Raw genomic sequence first — 22,194 nt, 5'->3', positions numbered from 1 at the left:
GAATGGTATTTGTGATGTCTTAGCTCCTAATCAACACCTCCTCTCTCTGCAGGGCTAGAGCTAAAGGTTGTGGAGGCCCCGCAGGACTCCGACCCACCTGCTGGGAGATTTTCTCCAGGAAATACTGTTCAATCAGCTCAAAGGAGGAGCATTTGTTCAGACGCAGCTCCTCGTCCAGGGCCTGATGGGAAGGAAGAGGGAAGGTGGATGAAGCCATGCTTATTCATTTCGTCAGCCAAATTGATTAAAGGTGAGAATACCTTATAATCTCCACTTTTAAGATCTTCCAAAAGCAGCCCTTCTCCATCAGCATGGAAGAACCGCACCAGTGTCTGCACAAAAAGAGCTTGGTTACTAAGTTGTCTGATCACTTCCCAACTGACAGTCAATACAAGTCACTGTACTTCATGCCATGCGCCATTTTGTCTTGTGCTCTTTCATTGACTGTATGGACTCCAGCAGACATGCACAGAGTCTCGTAACACACTCTTGTGACTTGTTATGCTAACAGACCAACTATATGGTGAAGGACATGTTCAGCTCACATGCTCGCTCAGCACATCATGAGATTTCATGTAAATCTGTGGTGAGTTCCTGCTAGTTCCTCTCTGTTGGAATACTGGATCTTACATATTGACATGCTACTGGGGACATCCTAAGTTCTCCATTGAGCTGTGGCCAAGAGCACTGGCGAATATCTGATAGGCTTCTGACGGTTTCAGGCATGATGTAAAACCGTGAGTGTGAATACAGGCTGAGAGATACCGGACATGAGGATCGCTGCCCTCTGCAGTCACAGAGTTCTTGTAATAAACCACCAGCTAGCAAAACTCATCGTTGGCTTTCAGGAGCATTTCTAACTAATATAGTACTTATTTTCCCTCAAAATGCTGCTGGAGCTCAGGCAAGAGACCTGCCAACCTCTCTCAAAACAGACTCTGATTTTTTTATCCTTAGATTATGATTCCATCCAGTCATAGGATATTAAATATTTTTGATCTTACAAGTTTTGTGAACATATATTGACATCTTAAGTATTCTGATTCAGAATCAATTTACACACACACACACACACACACTCACACACTCACACACTCACACAAACACACACACACACACACACACACACACAGACACAGACACAGACACAGACACAGACACAGACACACTCACACACACACACACTCACACTCACACTCACACACTCACACACACACACACACACACACACACACACAGACACAGACACAGACACAGACACAGACACAGACACAGACACAGACACACTCACACACACACACACACACACACACTCACACACTCACACACTCACACACTCACACTCACACTCACACTCACACTCACACAGACACACACACACACACACACACACACACACACACACACACACACACACACACACACATTTTTGGCCGTACCTCTTGCTAGACTGCTGCAATACTGATTGATGTACGGGATTTTGGACCATTGTGGAGCAATTTTATTTGGCCTAAAATCACCCTTTTTCCAATGGGAACACGTGGAATGATTCCAGGTTGAGCACCAGCAATCTGTCTATGGAAAGCAAGGACTATACTGTATATACACCAAGATGGTTCACTCATATTACTATAAATGGGATAAACTGTAACACTATATTGCAGAATAAGTCCTGTCTTCTAAGTAAAAAGCCAGCTGGTAAAGTCATTGCATCATTACAGCTGCTGTTAGAAGCATTTTTTTTACACTATTTGAGCATAAGAAAAAACATTTATAAGACAGTTCATGTCAGATTTTATAGCTGATTTGAAATATGTTAAATGTGAGTTTGGCAAGCTGTTTTCGAGACTTTTGATATTTCCCCATTCAAGTATATAAGAGCTGGGTTTGCATGAGTGGAATGGCTGCCAGGAGGTGTTGTAAATAGTCATAGAGTGAATTGATTTTATTTGAAAGGGAATTTGCGATGTTCATTAGCCACTTTTAAACTGTCGGCCCGAACAGTTTTAAGAATGATAAGGAACAGTTACAGTTATATTTCCACTTGAGCTTGGTTCTGGACGGCACGGTTCTCAGCCTGTAACCATGCTGGTTGACTATGTGTAATGACATCGATACTCAGGATTGGTCACTGGTCTGTTGTCTGGCTACCAGTTTCTCTCTCTAGCTGGTCAGATGTTATTTGAGCATTGTAAACAGAATTATCTGATCATCCTCCATATCACAGTCACTATTTACATCTCAAACTGTTTGTAAAAACTTGCATTACCAAGGCAGTGACTGATGCATTGTATTACGAGCTCTGTTAACAGCCCCACAGTGGAAAATGAAACCATATCTGTACTGGCTGAGCTGGAATTGGCACGGAATGGAACAAGAATATGGTCACACTTTATTTTAGGGTCCAATTCTCACTATTAACTAACCATTAACTATGACTTTTGCCTCAATTAACTCCTTATTTGCTGCTTATTAATAGTTTATAAGGTAGTTGTTAAGTTTAGGGTATTGGGTAGGATTATGGATATTATGCATTATATGTACTTTATAAGCACTAATAAACAGCCAATATGTTAATAATAGACATGCTAATAAGCAACTAGTTATTAGTGTGAATTGGACCCTATACTAAAGTGGAAAAGCAGCAGTTGTGACTCATTCGTACTGACCTCTACGGTGTACTGGAACCTTGTGTAGAATTCCACCTGGACGCCCCTGTTTTCCGCCACTGTGTCCATGATCATCTGCAGGAGCAGCTCCCACAGACTCTGCAGAACCCTGGGGTGCACAACAACCAGAAAAATCACACTCACAGACACAGTGACTTCCTCCACACACAGTCGATTACCACTTTACAGAGCCCAATCTACTTGGAAAACATGCTTCAAAGGATAAATCTGTGTCATTACTGTTATCGCTACAGTATGTCCCTCTTATCACTAAATGAAGCAAGTAATTACCTTGTTAGATTCTCTTTAACCAGTGACTCATTGAGGATGACTACAGTGTCATCTAGGTACTTCATCAGGGGAGCCACAGCCTGGAGCAGTTCATCGAAGAGGACATAAGTTGAAAAACACATTAGGCCATACTTTATTTATACTTATTTTATTCATACTTGCCTCATCATTGTTAATGGAGTCTGGAGATAGGCTGATGTGTTGAATGCATCTTCTGAGTTCAGGAAGCATCTGAGTAGGACAGAGTTTCATGTGATTGACTTATTACTCCAGAAACTGTGGAAAGCTAACCAATCAGGGGTTTTATTGCTCCAACACTTTTGTGACGTCATTAATGACAGTTCATTAGTGTTAAACCAATGCGGTTCAAACAACGGATGAGTGACAAAGTTACTATGGTTCCGTGAAACAGACATGACTAGCTTTTACAGAAATAATCTGCCATTAATTTATTTCTTTTTAATCTGAAATAAGGTCTATTAGCAGTTGAACTGTGCTTTTTGATGCATGCCATTACCCTATCAGTAAGGTGTGCAATTATACGTTTGGCCTCCCTTTGCAGGTCGATATCAGCATTGTAGAGCTGCCCATTGAGGGACTTGTTGACCTGGTCCTTCCCTTCCAATCCGCAAGACTCCTCCATGGCCTGTTCGACCCCCCGCCAGTCCAGCTCCCGTGGTAGATCTCCCAAGTAAACACGCACATGCTCCGAGCTGTTCAGAGCGACACAAACCTGCGCCAAAGCAGCAGCCAGGAAGAAGAGGAAGGGAGATCGGAAATGAAGAAAGGAGAAGTAAAGAGTGGAAAGAACAAAACGGTAGAAAATAAGGAGGTCTAAATGGGGTGGGGGGAGAGAGAAAGCATATAGTGCAAAATGAAAAGGGGGGCGCTAACGAGGTCAGACACACTGTGACACAGATGCACTGCTGAGACGTCAGTGTTGTCAGGGAAAAATACTCAACGCTGACATTTACTTCGCTTGTAATGTAAGCCAACCCTCCCTTGCCCAAAAGCAGTACCTGCATGATGAAACTCTTGTGGTCTCGTCCCAGCTGGTCCCTCTCAATCTTGCGCTTGATCAACTCAGCGTAACACACCGCCTCACTGCAAAAATTCTGCCACACATCAAGAAAAAATAAATTCACATCAATTCTCCTTTCCATTACGAGAATGCTTTTTATTTTCGGTGTTTTTGACCACCGGTCCCCAGCAGTGCAAGCTTAAACTGTATGCTTTTAAAGTGTAGCTTAGAGCTAAGAGGCGCTCACATCCGTCAGGCGTGTGATGAAAATGAAGGCTCCTGCTGAATCAGGCCACGCCAGCTGGGCCCAGAACTCCTGGACCTGGCTAAAGCATGTTGTAACGTCCACCGCCGAGGAGCTGTGTTTGGTTTGTCTCTGGATCGGCTCCAGCTGTATAATTAAAACATAAACGTTATACTATTATTTATTTATACTAATAAATTATAGGCTGAAGTTGATTCCAAAAGCATTGTAACAAGTACTAGAAAGTCTGGAAACTGGAAAAGTTGTGCAGGAAATCCACAAAAATATCTCTAAACTTAATACAGTTGATGCTACTATTGTTATATATTTTTCTTTTTTTTTTCTTTTTAACAAAAGCATTAATATTTAAATTTGAAAAATAAAAACTAATCTATAATTATTTAAAGTGAAATAATAAAATAAAATAAAAATTTTGGGTGGTCAACCAATGTTGGTAAAAATAATGGCGTGACTATTGCAGACAACTATATGAATAATATTTAGCGGGAGTGGACATGCTGTCTTTACAGTAGAAACGGTTCGGTCAATAACTCACTGGCAGGCATGTAAACCATTACACATGTCTTGACTTGTCATCATGTCGCCCCACACCATATTCCTCACTTTCCATAAGCTATTTCTCTCTACTTATCTACTCATCTGCGGAATTGCTATCACTGTTATTGATGTACAACACTTTAAATACGTTTTTAAAATGAATCTGCCTAAAACACAGCTTCCATCTTATTGTTCGCCCCACACCTAGCAAAAAAAGTGGACCATGGTCGTGGTGACACGCCCTCAATGTGATTCAATAAGATTACAATGCAGATATTGATAAGAAGAGCTTGTATGTTCATGTCAAGTCAATGTTCAGGAAATCTATATATAATCTGTATGCATTTCATGCTATTCTTCTTTACATCGCTATTGAAGAACTCTGATTGACTGGGCACGTATTGTATTGGTAGCTATAATATATGCTATAATGCTCACCTGATCCATTTCCACAGCTTTGCGGATCCTTTCAGTGGACTTTTCATGTACAATCTCAAGCCATTTATGAATAGAGGTCTTAAACCAGTTATGAAATCCAGTTAGAGCCAACATCTTAGTGTCTCTGAAAAGAAATTACCACATGTGAATCACAAAGTCATAATTAGGATCACTCAGATAACCTAACCTAGTAGATAACCTTTTCAGTTATTGGTATAATCATTTATCTATCAACCCTCATGTACAATCCCTCTTTATATAATTAGTCTAGCCAATGAATTAGCTCTCTTGCAGAATAGGAACCCAATTACTAACTTGAGAGGCAGAAACTCCCTGAAGCGCTTGAGGGACTTAAGAGACATGAAGAGCTCAAAAAGGGTCTCTCCCATGGTTTGGGTAAGCCGTGAACTCTCCTGCTCCAGGTTTCCACACACTCTCTCCATTGCTACATTCACGTCATCTGCCACCTGGAGACACAGCAAAACATTAAAGCTCCCTCTCGATTCCCTGACTCTTGTTTGTCAAGGCAAGACTTATTTTTAGAGATCTGTAAACATTGGCAAGGGTTCTCAAACTTACAAGCTTCTCTAACTGCCGGTAGGAGATGCTGAAGAAGTCAACCTTCACAGAGCTAAAAGACAAGACACAAAAACAAGTTTTTTCTATGTTTTGTTTTAAGCTTGTTTGATTGTTGTTGTGCCGCAATCCATCTCATTCAAAATTAAGTGTGTTTTAAATAAACTATTCATTGGTCAGTTTTCCCAAAATGTGTAAATGCTCTATCTCTGTGGGGCAATGAATCAAACCATTGTTTGACAATGAACAATGACAATCCCATGTTCTGTTTGTTTGAGCATCTCGATCAGCCCAACACAACAATACTGACTTGGCGTGAGTTTGTATTGGGACTGACTGACTAATGGTAGGCAGGGAGCATGCTTTGAAAACCTGTTTGAAAATAGTCATTATTTTTGCAATTCTGAAATTACATGTCAAAAGTTACCTGTAATAAAGTGTGTTGAAGACATTTTGTCCTCTCTGCACATCAACACATACCGCATCCACCACCATAACCAAACGCCTCAGCTGCTCCTCTAGAGTCTGTAGAGATGTGCAGACAACAGATACATCGGATTCAGTAATGCTTGACTAGTGCTTTCCTGTTCAGTTATGAGCAACATAAAATCTACAGATGCTTTGGACAGTACAAAATGTTCTGTTTGTTCCCGGTTTATACTACAGTATATGCTAATATAAATCATAATATAAAGAGCCACTGAAACTAGGTATTTATTTTAGTTTCCAAGCTGTCTTTGTGCTGTAGCTAAATGGTTGGAGCTACATTTGAAAACATCAATACTTACGCCTTCATCTGGTTTAATGTTTGATATTATTCCTTCATACCACTCAACTGTGCCTTTCTAAAGTCAGGAATAAACAAAGAAACCGAAAATTACAGACAGTAATAATATACAAATGCATCCATAATGAAATAGAATATTAACTATTTAAAATCACTGTGTACAGTGGACCAAAAAATATTTGGACAATTTTGGACACAAAAACCCAACTTACTGTACTGTAGAATTTTCTGAATGTCACATTCGATACAAAATATAACATCAAGTAGCATCTGCTAGAGCATTTCTCAGAACTAAGGCCGGTGACACATTGGATGCGTGTCCGTTTTTAATTCGGCTCCCATGTTAATAGGTTTGAGTTTGCAGACTGCCTGCGTGAGACGCGCGTCTCAGGTGCGTCTCAGGCGCGGCGGAAAACGCGTGCATGCTAGAAATAGCCTATTTTTCACGTGACACGCAAGCGTGTTGGAAGCATATCCAGGCAAAATAGAATAGGAAAATATGTTTAAATGTCATTTTGTACACAAATACATATTAATTAATGACATTTTGATGTTTGAAAGTCTATAGGTTGACATAATTTCAGATATAAATGTAATTTAAAAATTAAATAAATAATTACCGATTTTCAATTATTGCACCTGTCAAACATAGTCTATTTTGCCGTCAATACTGTTGACAGTGTCCTTTATCAGTAGGCTTAATATTTATGCTTAACATGAAGTATAGATATTGTTGTCGTGAAAACAAGAGCCTGGTCTGTCGGCGGCCTCCCTCTATGTTACCTACCGCAGCAGCAGCATGCCAATGCCGGGTCAGGCACGGTTCTGGTGTGTAAAGACACAGAAAACGTGAGGCAGCCACCACGCTACTGACACGCAGCAGAAACGCCATGCTCACACCACGCAGCGAGTGTGTCACCGGCCTAACTTAGGTTTTTGTGAGCTGTGACTGACATTTAACCATGTGGACTCTCAAGATGAGAAGTGCATGTATGAAGTCATACAATTAATGTAATAAATTAACCATTACAGGAACTATATTCTATGTTGAAAACAGCTGTGCTGTTTAATACTTTTGAGGAAACTGTGATCACCCACCATCCAACCCCACCCCCCAGGATTCTTTGATTAAATTAAAAATTAGAAAAATAACAGCATTTCTTTTAAATTGTAAAGCCATATATGATGTTACAACACATTTCTGAGAAATTTGCTCAATTTAATGGTTCCTTACTAAATAAAATTCTTAGTAACCTCAAACTTTTGAACAGTTGTATGTGTATATTTTTGACAAGTGTGGCTTCAGTGTCCAAATACCTTTTGGGACCAATATATGTCTCACTGTTGTATGTCTTTATCACCTTATTACCTTTATAACTGTTGCTATTTCCAAGTGCAGTTCACTGCGGTTTGAACACACTGCTCTAAAGGCTGCCATTGACTGCATGTGACCAATGCTCCTAAAGCACACATACACAGAAGATCAATATCCAAAGAACGGTTTCAACAACACCATGTGGAAACTGCATGAACTGTTTTGTGTGTATCTGAGCTCAGTATACAGTACTACATTGTAGTAGCAACACTAGAAATGCCACAAGATGTCAATTTTTGAGTGCTGCGCTCCCCATAACAGATCTACCCATAGAAGTTTGAAAGGGCAGATCACCATGAGTTCCCAGACACAGCTGCTGCAGTTGATTGCAGAAATATCTGAATCTCAATGGTTTTATTTGGGTCCTTTGGCCAGGGAATCGAACTCATGAATGTGGGTTTCTTTGGATATGTGTGAGTTTATGAGTGAACCTGTGTGTGTGTGTGTGTGTGTGTGTGTGTGTGTGTGTGTGTGTGTGTGTATGAATTCACCTCAGCATAAGCTCACAGCGTATGATGGCAGCAGAATTGTTGCAGGGGAATACTTGACGCATACTCTTGATTTGAGACAGGCAGTAATCACAGTAAAGTCTGAAGCTCTCTGCCAAGAGACACTCCTGCACTCAGAAACACATAATTACAGACTGGACCCAGATGAAAAGAATTATTTCCAAACTAGAGCCTTAGTGGGGAATTCACAGAGAATTAATTACATCCAGTGATAGCGCTGTTTATTTGCACACGCTAACTGCGTTGTTTTAGCACCCGATTCGCTAAAAGAATTATGCAGTAAATTAGCACCAATTAGAATATGCCTACCAATCATGTATTTTTCTCTCTGTAGTTTAACAGAACATGTAAATGTGACCAGTTCTGTTCAGTTAAATAAATGACAGAGATAGTGAATTTATGATCCATTGTTAGATTTTTTTATTACTTGGGTTTTTGCATAGGTCGTACAATATATAGAACTTTCAAATCATGTTTACTTTTGGAACCTTATAAAAAGGATTCTATTTGGCATTAAATGTTTCGGTTATTGTTACAACTGAAGAATCCCAGTTTAGTTCTGTTTAGAAACATTTTACTTAAGAGTGTAGTTTATTGGTCACTATGCCTACATATGATTTTATCTCCCCAAAATTTTAAACACTGGCCAACTCAGACTTTCTTTTCACTTCAACTAATAGTGAGAGTTTAGTATGGGGTTAGAATTGTTGCATTATTCCAAATAAATAGATTATGATCCACAAATAAATGTAACGAGATTCACAAAAATATATCAAATTCACAAATGAATATAAAGAGTTTCACAAAAAAATTTAAAACTCACAAATAAATAAAATGAGATTTGCAAATAAAAAAAAATATATTTACAAATGTGTTTAATTTCACAAACACAACTCTACCTGGTATTTATTTGTGAACCGCTGTCTGTGCATTTGTAAATCACTGCAGGCATTTGTGTATCGGTTCCTGTGCATTTGTGGATTTGAAACACTTCTAGCGTCGACGTGCAGATAAATCCACAAATAAGTGGACTCCACCCACCGTTTACTCAAGCCAATCAAATAACGGCCACATTGAGCTGACCAATCGTAGCACGTTATCGCTTCAACCAATCACGTTTTGGCTTACAGCCAGGGGAACTGCGGGAATAGACACCGAACTTGAGACCAACAACAGACAGTCAGGGCATTTCTCAATACCAAGTTCGCAGAGTCTGGACTTCCGTCCTTCCGAGTTTGGACATGCCAAGTTGGACTCAGAAGAACGAACTCTCGAGGACGGGAGGACGCGAGTCCAGTCATTCTACAAATGGAACGGCAGCGTACTTGATAGCTTCACTCAGCATGCATGTTTTACTTGAATTAACTTCTTTTTTATTTTCAATATATTAAATATATTAGTATTAAAAAACTAATATTTACCTACTCTGATTATTTTCACTTTATATTTATAATGAAATTGAATATAATATTAAACGACTGTCTCTTTTTTATTTTAAAAACTATTAAACATTAATATGTGGTTCAGGTAACATTAATACTGTGATTATATTTACGTCGTTCAAAATAAATAAAATATGTGGAAACAACTGCCTCTTTTCATTAAGAACAATCTAGCAATAAACCCACTCAGCTACAATTTAAATAATACGGTTGAAAAGTGTAAATCAATTGTAAATAAGTGTAAATCAAAATGGAACAGCTTAGGATTGCCATTGCAATTGCTATTTATCAAGATGCTGAAGAGGAGGCTGCCGAACGGAGGAGACAAATCCTTCAAAGAAAAGCCAGGATGCAGCGGAGGATGGCGAAGAGACGTGCCATATTAGCATGTCTCTCTAGCATTGTACGTTTTTCTAATTATTCTTTCTTCATAAACTGCCCATATACTTATGTGGACTTAGTTAGGTATATCCAAATGAAAAGTCATAATAAAAATTTATTATAATGTATCATATAGGCACCCTATCAACAGACTACAAAGTACTATCTCACAAAAAGTTATGTAAACTATTGCAGGGATGTAATGAGACAACATTAGATTTTTCAGTATACCAAATAAACTGACAGGTACAATAGGTTTGACAGTTGATAACATTTAAATTAACTAGCTTACACTTCACACACCTTTTATTTGTCTTTGTGGTGCTCAAATAAGTTTATAGTTTATCATCTTTATATAGCTAGGTGCACATCATATTACTGCATTAACACAAACAGGACAATTTAATATCTATAATAATCATATAGGCTACAACTTTTAGACTCTGGGATGAATGTTGTGCTAGAGCTTATCAATAAATGAATGAAACCGAAATAGAGTATAAAGAAATACTTCACGAAAAGAGCAAATGTTAGAGGGAGATTTAATTATGGCAGATTTTAGTAAATTTTAGACAAAATCCTTAAAACAACTGAGTATATAGCTTATATTAAATCCAAAAATATAATAAATACAATGCAACGACAGTACATATAGTAACAACTTTTTAAAAGCAATACATATAACAAATACATAATACAACAAAAGTAAAAACATTCTTAATATATTATCTATATATTTTAACAGGAACAAAGTCCCACTCGCAGGTATTCACAGATCAATGACCAGGTACCAATCCTGGTCAAGTTTTTTTCTGGAGAGGATTTAAAGCCAGCTTTCAGGCTCTCCAGGAACAGCATCAACATGCTGGTACAGATGCTGCCCCGTCAAAAAGCCCATGGATGGAGCCGTGAAATTGAAGTACTTGTTACGGTTTATTGGCTTGCCTGTTGAGCATCCTACAGGGTCACATCCGATGACTTCAGCATGCCACTTTCAACAGTTTGTAGGACTGTTCACAATGTTGTGGAGGAGATGATGACCATCCTCCACAAAATTATTCATTTTCCAAAAGCAGAGGAAATGGATGAGGTTGGGGGCCTTGCTGGCCATGAGGCATTCCGCTGTGCTGCTGGTGCCACATCAGGATTGTTCCTCCTGCAATGCCACAAAAAAGATGCTACATAAATAGAAAGATCTTCCCTTCCATCATTCTACAGGGCACCTGTGATGCTAAAGGCATATTTATAGATGTGTATATTGGCAATCCAGGCTCTGTACAGGATGCCCTTGTGCTGCGCAGATCACCAATGTACCAGCAGGCTTTGTATTCACCAGCTGGATACTATCTTTTGGGAGATGGGGGATACCCTTGCTTGCAGCATCCTATTGCAATCATGACCCCATACCGCCAGCCTGTCGCAAGTAAGAACACTTTTTTCATGTCAGACAGACAGACACACACACACGATAAACCAAATTTTTACTGTTATGAATTTGCAATACACTACACATTTTCTACACGATTTTTGATTAACAGGCCAAGTTGAAGCCCGATACAACAGGCATTATGCACAAGCACGGAACATCATCGAGCGCACTTTTGGGATGTTAAAAACTCACTGGCGTGCAATTTTCTTGCGGGCCCTAGAGATCAGGCCACTGTTCGCCCCAAAGGTGATTGGTGCCTGTTGTATCCTCCACAACATCTGTGTGATGGGAGGTGATCTCTTGGAGGAGGAGGAGGAAAGCCAAGGACAAGAAGACAGCGAAGATGGTGAGAATGCAGCAGTGGGTGAGAGGGACCTATCAGGGAACCATCTCAGAGGACGTCTGGCTGCTCAGCTTTCTTCTCCCGTGGAACTGCCTGGGTGTCTAACTGAACAGTACTACATCTAGACAGTAAACCTTTCCAGATGTTGTCATGTTCATTAAAAGAGCAACATAAACAGTTGAAATAGCTATGACATTAATTAGAAAGATAGGTATGAATAAATGTGCAAGTAGATGGGTATAGATACATTTATACGTTTTCTTAATGTTGGTATGTTCTTCTTGAGATTTAACTGCATGATTGTAAATAATTGTATACCACTATAGACATTGGATATTACATTATTTTATATTATTTGTGTTTTTGTTGTAAATATAAAGAATACACTGTTGCTATAACAATGATTTGCCAGGGTTGAAATTGAAACATTCATTTTTATTTTTTTTAATTCAAATAATCTATATAAAATCATTTATCATTAAATACAACATTAATTTAGAATTTATTAAGTTTTTCTAAAAGAGAAATATGTCTCTGCTCTGGCTGTTGCTGCCCTCTCTCTCTCCTCTTCTCTCGCCAATGCTTCTCTCTCCCTCTCCTCTTCCCTCTCTGCCTGTTCTTTTAGAAACTAAAGAAGAGCCTGGCTGTCCCGTCGCCTCTTTCTTGACTGCTGGCTACTCCTGGCTTCCACAGAAGGGGCTGAACCTGGTGTGCTGACTGAGCCACCTGTAGTGGCAGTGGGTTTGATGCAACAACTACGGGCATAGTAACTGAGTGCTGCCCCTGGAGTGCAGCATCCATTGCAGTGTACCACTGCCAGGTGGCAGCAGTCACACTACCGGCCTCTACCCCTTTTCCTGTGGATGGGTCCCTAAGCTCCTGAAATAAAGCAAAATGCTGTCATGTTCTCACCTCACGTTGTTCCACACTTTTAGACATTTTTTATTTTTGCTCTACACAGAGGAAGATATTCTTAAGAATTTTTGTAACCTAACAGTTTGAGGCACCAAAAAATTACACATGTCAGTGGTGCCCCAGAACTCTTAGGTTACAAATATTCTTCCTTTGTGTAAAGCAAAAAAAAAAAAAAAAGAATAAATAAATAGTGTATACAGGTGTGAAACAACTTAAAATTGTAGGTGAATGGCAGAATGTTCATTTTGGGGTGAACTATTCTTTTTACAGTCTCAGAGTAAACAATGTAAACGGAGTAAACTACATTTTACAAAATAAAATGTAAGGGCCAATGCATCTATGTTAGGTTTCAAATATGACCGGAAAGTCTTTACACACATCTTGGTAAGCCTCTTTCAGTAACAGAAAGTAGAGAAACAGGCAGATTACCTTGTATTTATCTTTTAGGTTATTCAATTTTTTCTTTGCCTGTTTGGCAGTTATGGCCAAACCAGAAGTGGAACAAAATGCCTATAGCCAAAACAAAACCATAAAGATTTACATGATTCCACTTCAATAACGTATTCATTTTTATGGATGAAGACTGTCCAAATCTAGCTCCAAACCTTCAGACATGCAGGGAATTATACAGGCACTCAAAATGAATACTCACTCCCATCAACTTTTGGAGGAATTGCGCCTCCCGGTGAAAAGCCTTTCGTTGGCCGCTCCGCCACTCAATCAAGGCCCGAGTTTCCTCAGCAGTCCCTTGCTAAAAAATAATGCTTAATTTAAGTTGATGAAAAATAATACAATTATAAAAGAATTTGTAAAAAAAATGTAAATAAAGACAAGCAAACTATTTGGTTAAAATGACAAGAGCACTCTAAAATAAGGTTTGCATTTGATATAAGTATCGTTAGGCAAACGTTAGTTAGGAAACTTTTCCCTCAGGCAAAACAATTGCCCATTAGATATACCCAAAGCAAAATATATCAAATGTTTATCCACTACAGAATCAACACAGGCAGCCCCATATTTTACAAAATGTTACAGGGCCTAGCTACTTTTTAGGAGGACTTGCCGAGGGTTAGGCTACTTTTCAACTCGTAACGAAATCGTCTGAGCAAATTTTCAAATAGTTCCTTAAAATTCGACGGTAGCTTTGAAGTTTAAACAACATTCTGGCATCAAAGCTCTTAGAACTACGTTACATTTTGTGATAAAACAACAATAGTATTTCGAAATGTATAACTTACAGTTGTGAGTTTTCTCCTCCGCCATTGATGGTAACCTGGTTCGAGCTGAATTCTGGGTTATGGCCCGTATCAAGTCCGCACAAGTCACCTCTCCATGCATCCTCGGTAAAAGGAGCGGAGCAAGAACACATCCGGGGATTTGAACTGGACTTGGCTAGATGTGAACTTTGAAAAGGGAAACAGTACTTGGGCAGCGACTGATGACATTTCACAAGTCCACAAGTAACGTTACAGACAAGTACGCACAACATGGCCGATCAGGCAAGACGCCCCCCCCCCCCCCCGGATTTAAGCCAAAACGTGATTGGTTGAAGCGATAACGTGCTACGATTGGTCAGCTCAATGTGGCCGTTATTTGATTGGCTTGAGTAAACGGTGGGTGGAGTCCACTTATTGGTGGATTTATCTGCACGTCGACGCTAGAAGTGTTTCAAATCCACAAATGCACAGGAACCGATACACAAATGCCTGCAGTGATTTACAAATGCACAGACAGCGGTTCACAAATAAATACCAGGTAGAGTTGTGTTTGTGACATTAAACACATTTGTAAATATATATATTTTTATTTGCAAATCTCATTTTATTTATTTGTGAGTTTTATATTTTTTTGTGAAACTCTGTACATTTATTTGTGAATTTGATATATTTTTGTGAATCTTGTTACATTTATTTGTGGATCATAATCTATTTATTTGGAATAAAGCAACAATTCTAACCCCATAGTTTAGGGCATGGCTACTGACAGACAATGGGTAAAAAATGGGTGAATTGTGCCAGTGTTTTACAAAATGAATTGAATTTGATGGATTGCTTGGGTTTCAGTCGGGACACCAAACTTGTGGAGCTTCTTCTTTACAGGTAAGCTAAACTCAAGTTTAGTTCAAATTCTTTATTGTCAAACCCAGATCAAACAGCAAAATATAGGGATAAGAATAACTGTTGAAAAATGTTGTTTGAAAATATGACAGCAGTAGCACTTACTTCACCTTTAAGCAAACATTTTAAAGGATATTCATACATAATGAGTTTTTTTTTTATAAACATAAGCCTCATTTTGTTTGATTGTTAGATAGATATGCTTAAAACTAATATTGCCTCAAATAAATATTCTCAAACAACAAATCTCAATATCATGCATATTTGCTTCTTAACTAAATGTCTCATTCTACAAACATTTGCATTTTACTGAAAAAAAAAACCCTGATTAAAAAATGCTTTTCTGCAGTGCAATGAATTTACCCCAATGTGTAAAACTCCAAAGAGCGCTGAACCCCAGACAGATCTCTGGTCTCTGTGCTATGTGCCCAGATATTCAGGGTCAGCGAGCTGTTGTAAAAACTCACCAGCTCCCCGTGAACAGCGGTATCCTCCCACTCTGCCTCCACAGTTTTCAGCAGCCTGAGGAGCAGAGCGTAGCTCATCCTCTGAGAGCGGTGATGGCTGCTGTAACACTGCCAACGGCTGCAAACACATGCAAAAACATCAGTTTTACACACTAGTGTCAGTCTCACTGTTGGCAGGCGTGTGTAGCTGAAGCATGCAGCGATTATCAGGATGGGTCTTGGTGTTATAAGCATTTGCTGTATTCATGCTGTTGTGCTCATCCTGTCGATAAACATGCCGACTGCGTGGCGGTTCGCAGTTGAGACATGATCTCACTACAGGTTTGATGTTTAATACGCACATGATGGCCTGCTGCAGAGGGGAGAGGTCAGCCTGCACTGCATGATGGGACAGCACAGTCCATGCAGCCGCACACACTTGTCCATTCCAGTTATAAGGCTCTTTCTGAAATTAAAATGCAACGATGAGTATTTATGAGAAGCTTTAAGCTAAATGCAGATGAATGCTAGGCAAATAAAAAAAGCAAAACCTGAATTTGATTATGCTCATAGTCCAGAATCTGACTTAACATCTTCTTGTGAATGGATACATTGGAGGCCATTTTACTCAGTGCTGTGTCTCTCTGTTGAGCAGAAGGAGGAGTGATTAATAAATACTATGAAGATTTTTATGTAGCATTATAAATGTCTTTACAGTCACCTTTGAACTATTTAATGCATCTTTGATGGAAAAAAGTCCTAATTTACTGATCCCAAACATTTGAACAGTAGAGTACTAGCTGCTCTTTTTCCATTTAATGCATGCAAATATGGATCTGTGTTTTCGAGTTTCAAAATTATTGAACAGTACGCATCCCCCATTGAATAAGTAGATGGAAGAGTGAAGCAAACATATTCTTCAACATTGTACTTTTGTATTCTAATAGTAGAATGCAGGTCATGCAGGTTTTGTAACATATGAGGGTGAATCAAAAAATGATAATAGAATTTTATTTTTGAGGGTTACTATCCCTTTAAAGAGTGCTGCTAGATCTCAGGTGAGCAGCAGTACCTGAGTGGTGAAGAGGCGAAGAATCAGGTGACATTCTCCTTGAACTTTAGAGGCACTGGATCTAGGCTCTAGCTTAAACCATTTATCATAACCAACGACCGGGATCTCCTAGTGATAGACAGAAAGTGATCCAAAAGTAGATTCAATGACAAGCACAATGAGTTGCCTCACTGTTATAGAAACTAAGTGTGCGGAATTAGAACTCACATTCAACGGAATGTTGATACAACCCAGGAAGTCATCAGCATTCTCCTCACTTCCTGATGCAGCGGCCCCGTTAGCCCTCACGGATTTGGCAATTTGCTTGAAATATCTAAATAATATGATGCAACAGTTTGAGTCATACATTCAGCATGCATTTGAGCCAGTATTCGCAGAGAATATGTCAGATGTACTGTATCTCAGGCTCATTAGCTTTAAGACAACAAATGGCCAGTGTGTGATCTACCTGCCCATTCCTCTGAATCCACTGATTTCATTCAGCTTCTTACAGGCTTCCGCAACAGAAACATCGTCATCATGATCCCTAGGGTGGAGAATAACAAACAATTTTTCAGTGAGAAAAGCAGAGATGACTGTTCTCGTTCTGAGGGACATATGTTGATTCATCTTACCATATGTCCAGATGGAGTAGGTCATTGTGAACATCATCAATGTCACTGTGGAAAACAAAACACATTTAAAAAAGCACAGATCATCTAATATTATCTATTCATTTCTAACAGTAGGATACTCACAAAACAAAGTGTTCATTCCACACTGGGTTAAGAGTCTCTGGTTTGACTTCGGTCACCTGGATATCTCTACCTGCCAGCACTTCCTTAACACTGGAGCGCTTCTCTAACTTTTCCCGTCTCTTGCGAAAACTGAACTTCCTCTCTTTCTTCTCCTCAGTGTCTTTGGGCGACTGTCCCAAGAGGATTCCCAACATGCAGTAGGGGTCACTGTAGCCTATACAGCACCAATAGAAAACAAATACACAAATTAATTCAATAAAGGTCAGTATGAATAGTTTCAAAGCAGATAAACAAATGGTCTGTTTCACTGGAAGGTTGTTGGTTTTTGTGTTGTCTTATTGTTTGATCATTTATGCACTCACAGAAAGAAAAGTACAAAACTGTCACTTTATTAGGTAAATAAGGTACAAAAATGTACCTTTTAGCTTTTGTACCTTAGGGTACTGAGTTACAGTTTTGTTGCTTTTTTTTCTTCCTGAGTGTGTGATGTGAATTTTGGCTCAACAAAAGGAGAAAAAACATTGCAGACAAAATAAAGTCTAAAACTAATACAATTTCTATGATGCTTTAGTTAAAAATAAATAAAGATTTTTGAAGATTTTCAAAGGGTATTATGTCTAGATGTGAATGTTTTGCCTTTTTGTTCTTTTCTCCACGACAAAAGTCAATGCCACCGATAACATCACCGATATCACAACAAGTCATGATACTAGAAGCGAAACACACAAATAATTCACAAAACATCTTACCATTGGCATCTTTTGCCATGAGATTCTTGCCTTTCATCACAGAGACCCTGAGAGAAAAGCTGGCTTTCTACAAAGGAATGTTTCAGACATGGATTAGAATGCATCACGCCGGTAATAAAAACTGAGCATGTTTCATTGGCTGTTTGCCATGGTGGCAGCACCTCGAGTGAGTGCACAGTAAAATAAATGCAACCATGCCATGCTGTAGTGCCAAGGCCTGTCTAGAGGAAAGAAATCAATAGAGGTTGTCTTTTTCAGATGTTAGAGGTGAGTATATTATGTATGACAGGCAGTGGGAGACTGCTGTTCCAATGAAGGTTCGGATCATTGTGATGCACATTCAGATACCATAACATTTTTCTGTTCTCTTCAAAGACTTTTAAGAGGTTACAAGAGGTAACCAGGGCTTCTTTCATTGTCTTGCAAAAAAAATAAAACTGGTTTAAATGGTTTCTTTTATTGATTCTGCATATGTTTAGTAAGAGAGGCTTTCTAATAGATATCAGTATTGGCTCTTGATATCAAGCTGATATCAAGCTGGCGGCAGATTCCACTATTGCTGTGATTGTCAGAACAAAAGATTGAAAAGAAGAGAGTCATGTTTGTAGTATCAGACAAAAGTTAACAAACTCTATGTGTGACCCTCACCTTGGATTCTCTGACTCGCTGGAGGATGATGTCATGCTCCTCTTGACCCATATCAAAGACCTGAGCGAGAGTGATCAGATAAAAGATTTATAGAAAAATAGCATTTTGTATTTATTTCTTGTCTCATCAGTTTTAGTTCAGTTGTCAATTGCTAGAAAACGCTTGTTTTGTTTACTGTGTTGAGACACGCTGAAGTGGTGTTTGGTATCGCACTCTATCACATGCCTTGTCAGTTTTGTACACTTTCTTATTCGTATAAAAAGGTTAGTATACCACGGCAGCCCTTCAGTGAAGCTCTCCATGTGTGAAGACTGAATGTAAAGACCAGCAACCCTACCTATGTGACTTCACTGAGCAAGGACACAGACAGGGGACTGGAGTATTGCTTCTTATTCATCCTCTTTCGTACAACTTGTTTCACACCTATTTCAGTTTATATGACCATTCTTTACTATATACTTCCAAATCCCTACTATTATTAACATTTGCAAACAACATGTCACACACTGTGTAGGCAATGCAATCCTGACAACCTGCTCAGTCATGGCCTAATGGTTAGTCAGACTTGTAACCCAAAGGTTATGCAGGTAATGCAGGAAATGTCAGTGTGTGTGTGGGGGGGGGGGGTGAATGTACAGTGCTCTCTTCCACTCTCAATACCATGACTGAGGTGAGACCCTTGAGCAAGGCACAGAACCCCTAACTGCTCCCCAGGCACTGCAGAAATATGGCTGCCCACTGCTCTGTGTGTATGTTCACTACTGTGTGTGTGCACTTGGATGTGTTAAGTGCAAAGCACGAATTCCCACACTTCACTTTGCCTATGTCCGCTAATATTCTAATTTCTTTTCATATTGGTCTCTGGAACTGCCAGTATGTGGTTAAAAACTAGCCTTAAAAGCAGCTTCCAAATCCTCATTACTTATTTTGCTGGATCAGTCAACTGCTTTTGACACAGTTAACCACCAGATACTCCTGTCAACCCTCATGGCAAAGAGCATTCCAGGAACTGCACTCTAGTGGTTCTAGTAGTCTTACCTCTCAGATAGGTCCTTCAAGGTATCTTGGAGGGGTGAGGAGTCCAAGTCGCAACATCTAGCTTCTGGGGTGCCTCAGGGCTCAGTTCTTGGACCACTTCTCTTCTCTATCTACATGGCATCACTAGGTTATGTCATTCAGAAACATGGCTTTTCATATCACTGCTAGGCTGATGACCCTCAACTCTACCTCTCATTCCTTCCTGATGATCCAACGATAGCTGCTCGCATCTCAGCATGTCTAACAGATATTTTTTTCTGGTTGAAAAACCATCACCTTAAAATCAACCATACCAAGACAGAACTGCTTGTCGAAAAGAGTAGAGGTATGACCTCGGCATTCTGGCCAAATTCACCCATTGGCCTTTAACCATCATGGCCTCCTAACAATCTCCATACTGATTGGCTTCATCACTCTGTCTCCTCTCCACCAATAAGCTAATGTGTGGTTTTGGTTAGCTTTGGCTCCTGTCGCATCATCCAGGTGGATGCTGCACACTGGTGGTGGTGAAGATACCCCCTGACGATGTAAAGCGCTTCGACTGCTTAGAAAAGCACTATATAAATGTAAGGAATTATTATTATTATTATTTTTAAGCGAACCCAACACTTCATCACAATTTCTCAATCCAGCTAAGCGCACCAACCATAACACCTTCCAGGACAGCCAGGAACCTTGGAGTTGTGAGTGTGGTCTGTGAAATTTACCTGATCATCATTGCTAAAACTGTTTTCTACTTGTTTTCTTTTTAATTATATAAAAAAAATAATAATTATAAAAATAATGATAACATTAACTCTTTTTATTCTTTATATATATATATATATATATATATATATATTAAACTTGCTATGTGTACTGCGTTAGACTAACCAGGACTTGTCACACCACTTATATATTGTTTTGTTTGCTTCTATTACAGTCATTTCTAAATTGCTTTGGATAAAAGTGTCTGCTAAATGATTTAATGTAAATGGGTTAGACCCTACACTGAAATAGTAGCTAATGTATTCCCCCCAAGAGGCTTTGCCATAACTAAATTCGTTCCCAGTTGCTGCGGTGCGAACAAGCCAGAAAGCAGGTACTTTCACCATAGTTATTGGAATTATGAAAACATTCGGAGCAAAAGTCCCTTATGTGGTTCATGGGTCTCTAATTTGGAGTCCAAGTGAAGTGTCAAATAATTACTTATGAGCGCAACTTGTTTCAGAAGCTCTGGTTCTTAGTGTCTTTCTCAACTTTCAAAAACTGCTAAAGAAAACATTTTAACATCATGTATATGTCTTTGTTCTCTTTTTAATCTTTAAGAAATTATTTAAAGGTTATGAGTGCTGACAAACATGATTCTTGAGTATTGAGAAAAGGGTCTTTGCCTTTTGAAGCAGTGATAGGAATCACGGTTATGTCAGCGGTTAAGGCAAAAAATTTTTTTTTTTTTTGAAAGAAAAAACATTACAGATGAGATACTTCAAACGTAAGACCTGCTGCACCTCTGTGTTAGAGGTCTCAGAATGGAATCAGACTCCTCAGTGACAGGGGTTTCATGGGTGTGATATAAGCACCAAACATCAATCCCCATTGGGGAAGGGCTTTGATGTTTAATCATGTCTAAGACAAGAGCATCTGCTCCAACTCATAAAACCAAGTCAATGTAAACAAACCCCCCACCAGCACCTAAGCACACCCCTCTATTCCCCCACAATCCCTTCAAAGATTATCTTTTTTTTTTAACAAAGCAAGCATTCAATCTTTAAATTCAAAAGATCAATATATATATATATATATATATATATATATATATATATATATATATATATATATACATATACATATATTTATATATGATATATATTTCTGTATATTTCATTTTTATTTAGAAATCAATCAAAGTATGATATTTATTTAGGTCTTGGTGGATTTGAAGTGCCAGAGGCACAATATGCATTGTGATATTTGTGTTGTTATGGAGGGATGCGGGAGTGTTTGAAACATGTACTATACAATTTATTGAGAAAACAACAAAGCACCTTCTGCAGGTAATTGAAAATGTCCCCTTCGTTGGTAACATATTCTGGCGACGGCACCCCAACGCGATTGACCATGGTGTAGATTGCCTCCTCATACAACAAATCCAGCTAAAACAGAATGATTTATTTCAAAATCGTGTAACCTTAGGAGAAAAACTGCAATGAACCACAAGACGGAATCATGCTATCTGAATCACTGCTGCTTTTGAAAGGATGACCAGGAGACTCACCTCATCCCTGGTGGATTTCTCAGGAACAAAAGCCTGGTCTTTGCACTCCGGGGGTGGAGGAGCACAGCTGCTCTCCTCCTGTAAATGCATGAGGATGGAGAACCAATAGAAACAATGATGACAGGTGAGGTGATCAATGAAAAGTGGGGAGA

The 22,194-nt window shown here is 39.0% G+C and overlaps 1 protein-coding gene across 1 annotated transcript in view; it reads right to left on the bottom strand.

Moving 5' to 3' along the window:
* Window positions 1-22,194, bottom strand: part of baiap3 (BAI1 associated protein 3) — a 51,227-nt gene that overhangs the window by 3,509 nt on the left and 25,524 nt on the right. Inside the window, exons 4-30 of the mRNA XM_059558608.1 lie at window positions 22,043-22,120; window positions 21,813-21,920; window positions 18,748-18,807; window positions 18,100-18,166; window positions 17,351-17,564; window positions 17,228-17,272; window positions 17,062-17,139; window positions 16,821-16,926; window positions 16,614-16,721; window positions 16,093-16,185; window positions 15,904-16,007; window positions 15,563-15,680; window positions 8,451-8,575; window positions 7,954-8,044; window positions 6,586-6,642; window positions 6,225-6,322; window positions 5,801-5,852; window positions 5,537-5,688; window positions 5,222-5,345; window positions 4,229-4,372; window positions 3,980-4,075; window positions 3,478-3,693; window positions 3,123-3,191; window positions 2,961-3,040; window positions 2,670-2,778; window positions 261-332; window positions 98-181 (exon numbers count right to left, since the gene is read on the bottom strand). Coding sequence (XP_059414591.1) covers window positions 98-181; window positions 261-332; window positions 2,670-2,778; window positions 2,961-3,040; window positions 3,123-3,191; window positions 3,478-3,693; window positions 3,980-4,075; window positions 4,229-4,372; window positions 5,222-5,345; window positions 5,537-5,688; window positions 5,801-5,852; window positions 6,225-6,322; window positions 6,586-6,642; window positions 7,954-8,044; window positions 8,451-8,575; window positions 15,563-15,680; window positions 15,904-16,007; window positions 16,093-16,185; window positions 16,614-16,721; window positions 16,821-16,926; window positions 17,062-17,139; window positions 17,228-17,272; window positions 17,351-17,564; window positions 18,100-18,166; window positions 18,748-18,807; window positions 21,813-21,920; window positions 22,043-22,120 — 2,748 coding nt within the window. The remainder of the gene's footprint in view (window positions 1-97; window positions 182-260; window positions 333-2,669; window positions 2,779-2,960; window positions 3,041-3,122; window positions 3,192-3,477; window positions 3,694-3,979; window positions 4,076-4,228; window positions 4,373-5,221; window positions 5,346-5,536; window positions 5,689-5,800; window positions 5,853-6,224; window positions 6,323-6,585; window positions 6,643-7,953; window positions 8,045-8,450; window positions 8,576-15,562; window positions 15,681-15,903; window positions 16,008-16,092; window positions 16,186-16,613; window positions 16,722-16,820; window positions 16,927-17,061; window positions 17,140-17,227; window positions 17,273-17,350; window positions 17,565-18,099; window positions 18,167-18,747; window positions 18,808-21,812; window positions 21,921-22,042; window positions 22,121-22,194) is intronic.

Source organism: Carassius carassius, chromosome 9 (assembly GCF_963082965.1).
Source record: "Carassius carassius chromosome 9, fCarCar2.1, whole genome shotgun sequence".
Taxonomy (NCBI): Eukaryota; Metazoa; Chordata; class Actinopteri; order Cypriniformes; family Cyprinidae; genus Carassius; species Carassius carassius.
The sequence above is the reverse complement of the archived record's forward strand: the minus strand, read 5'-3'. Positions and strand labels throughout refer to the sequence as shown.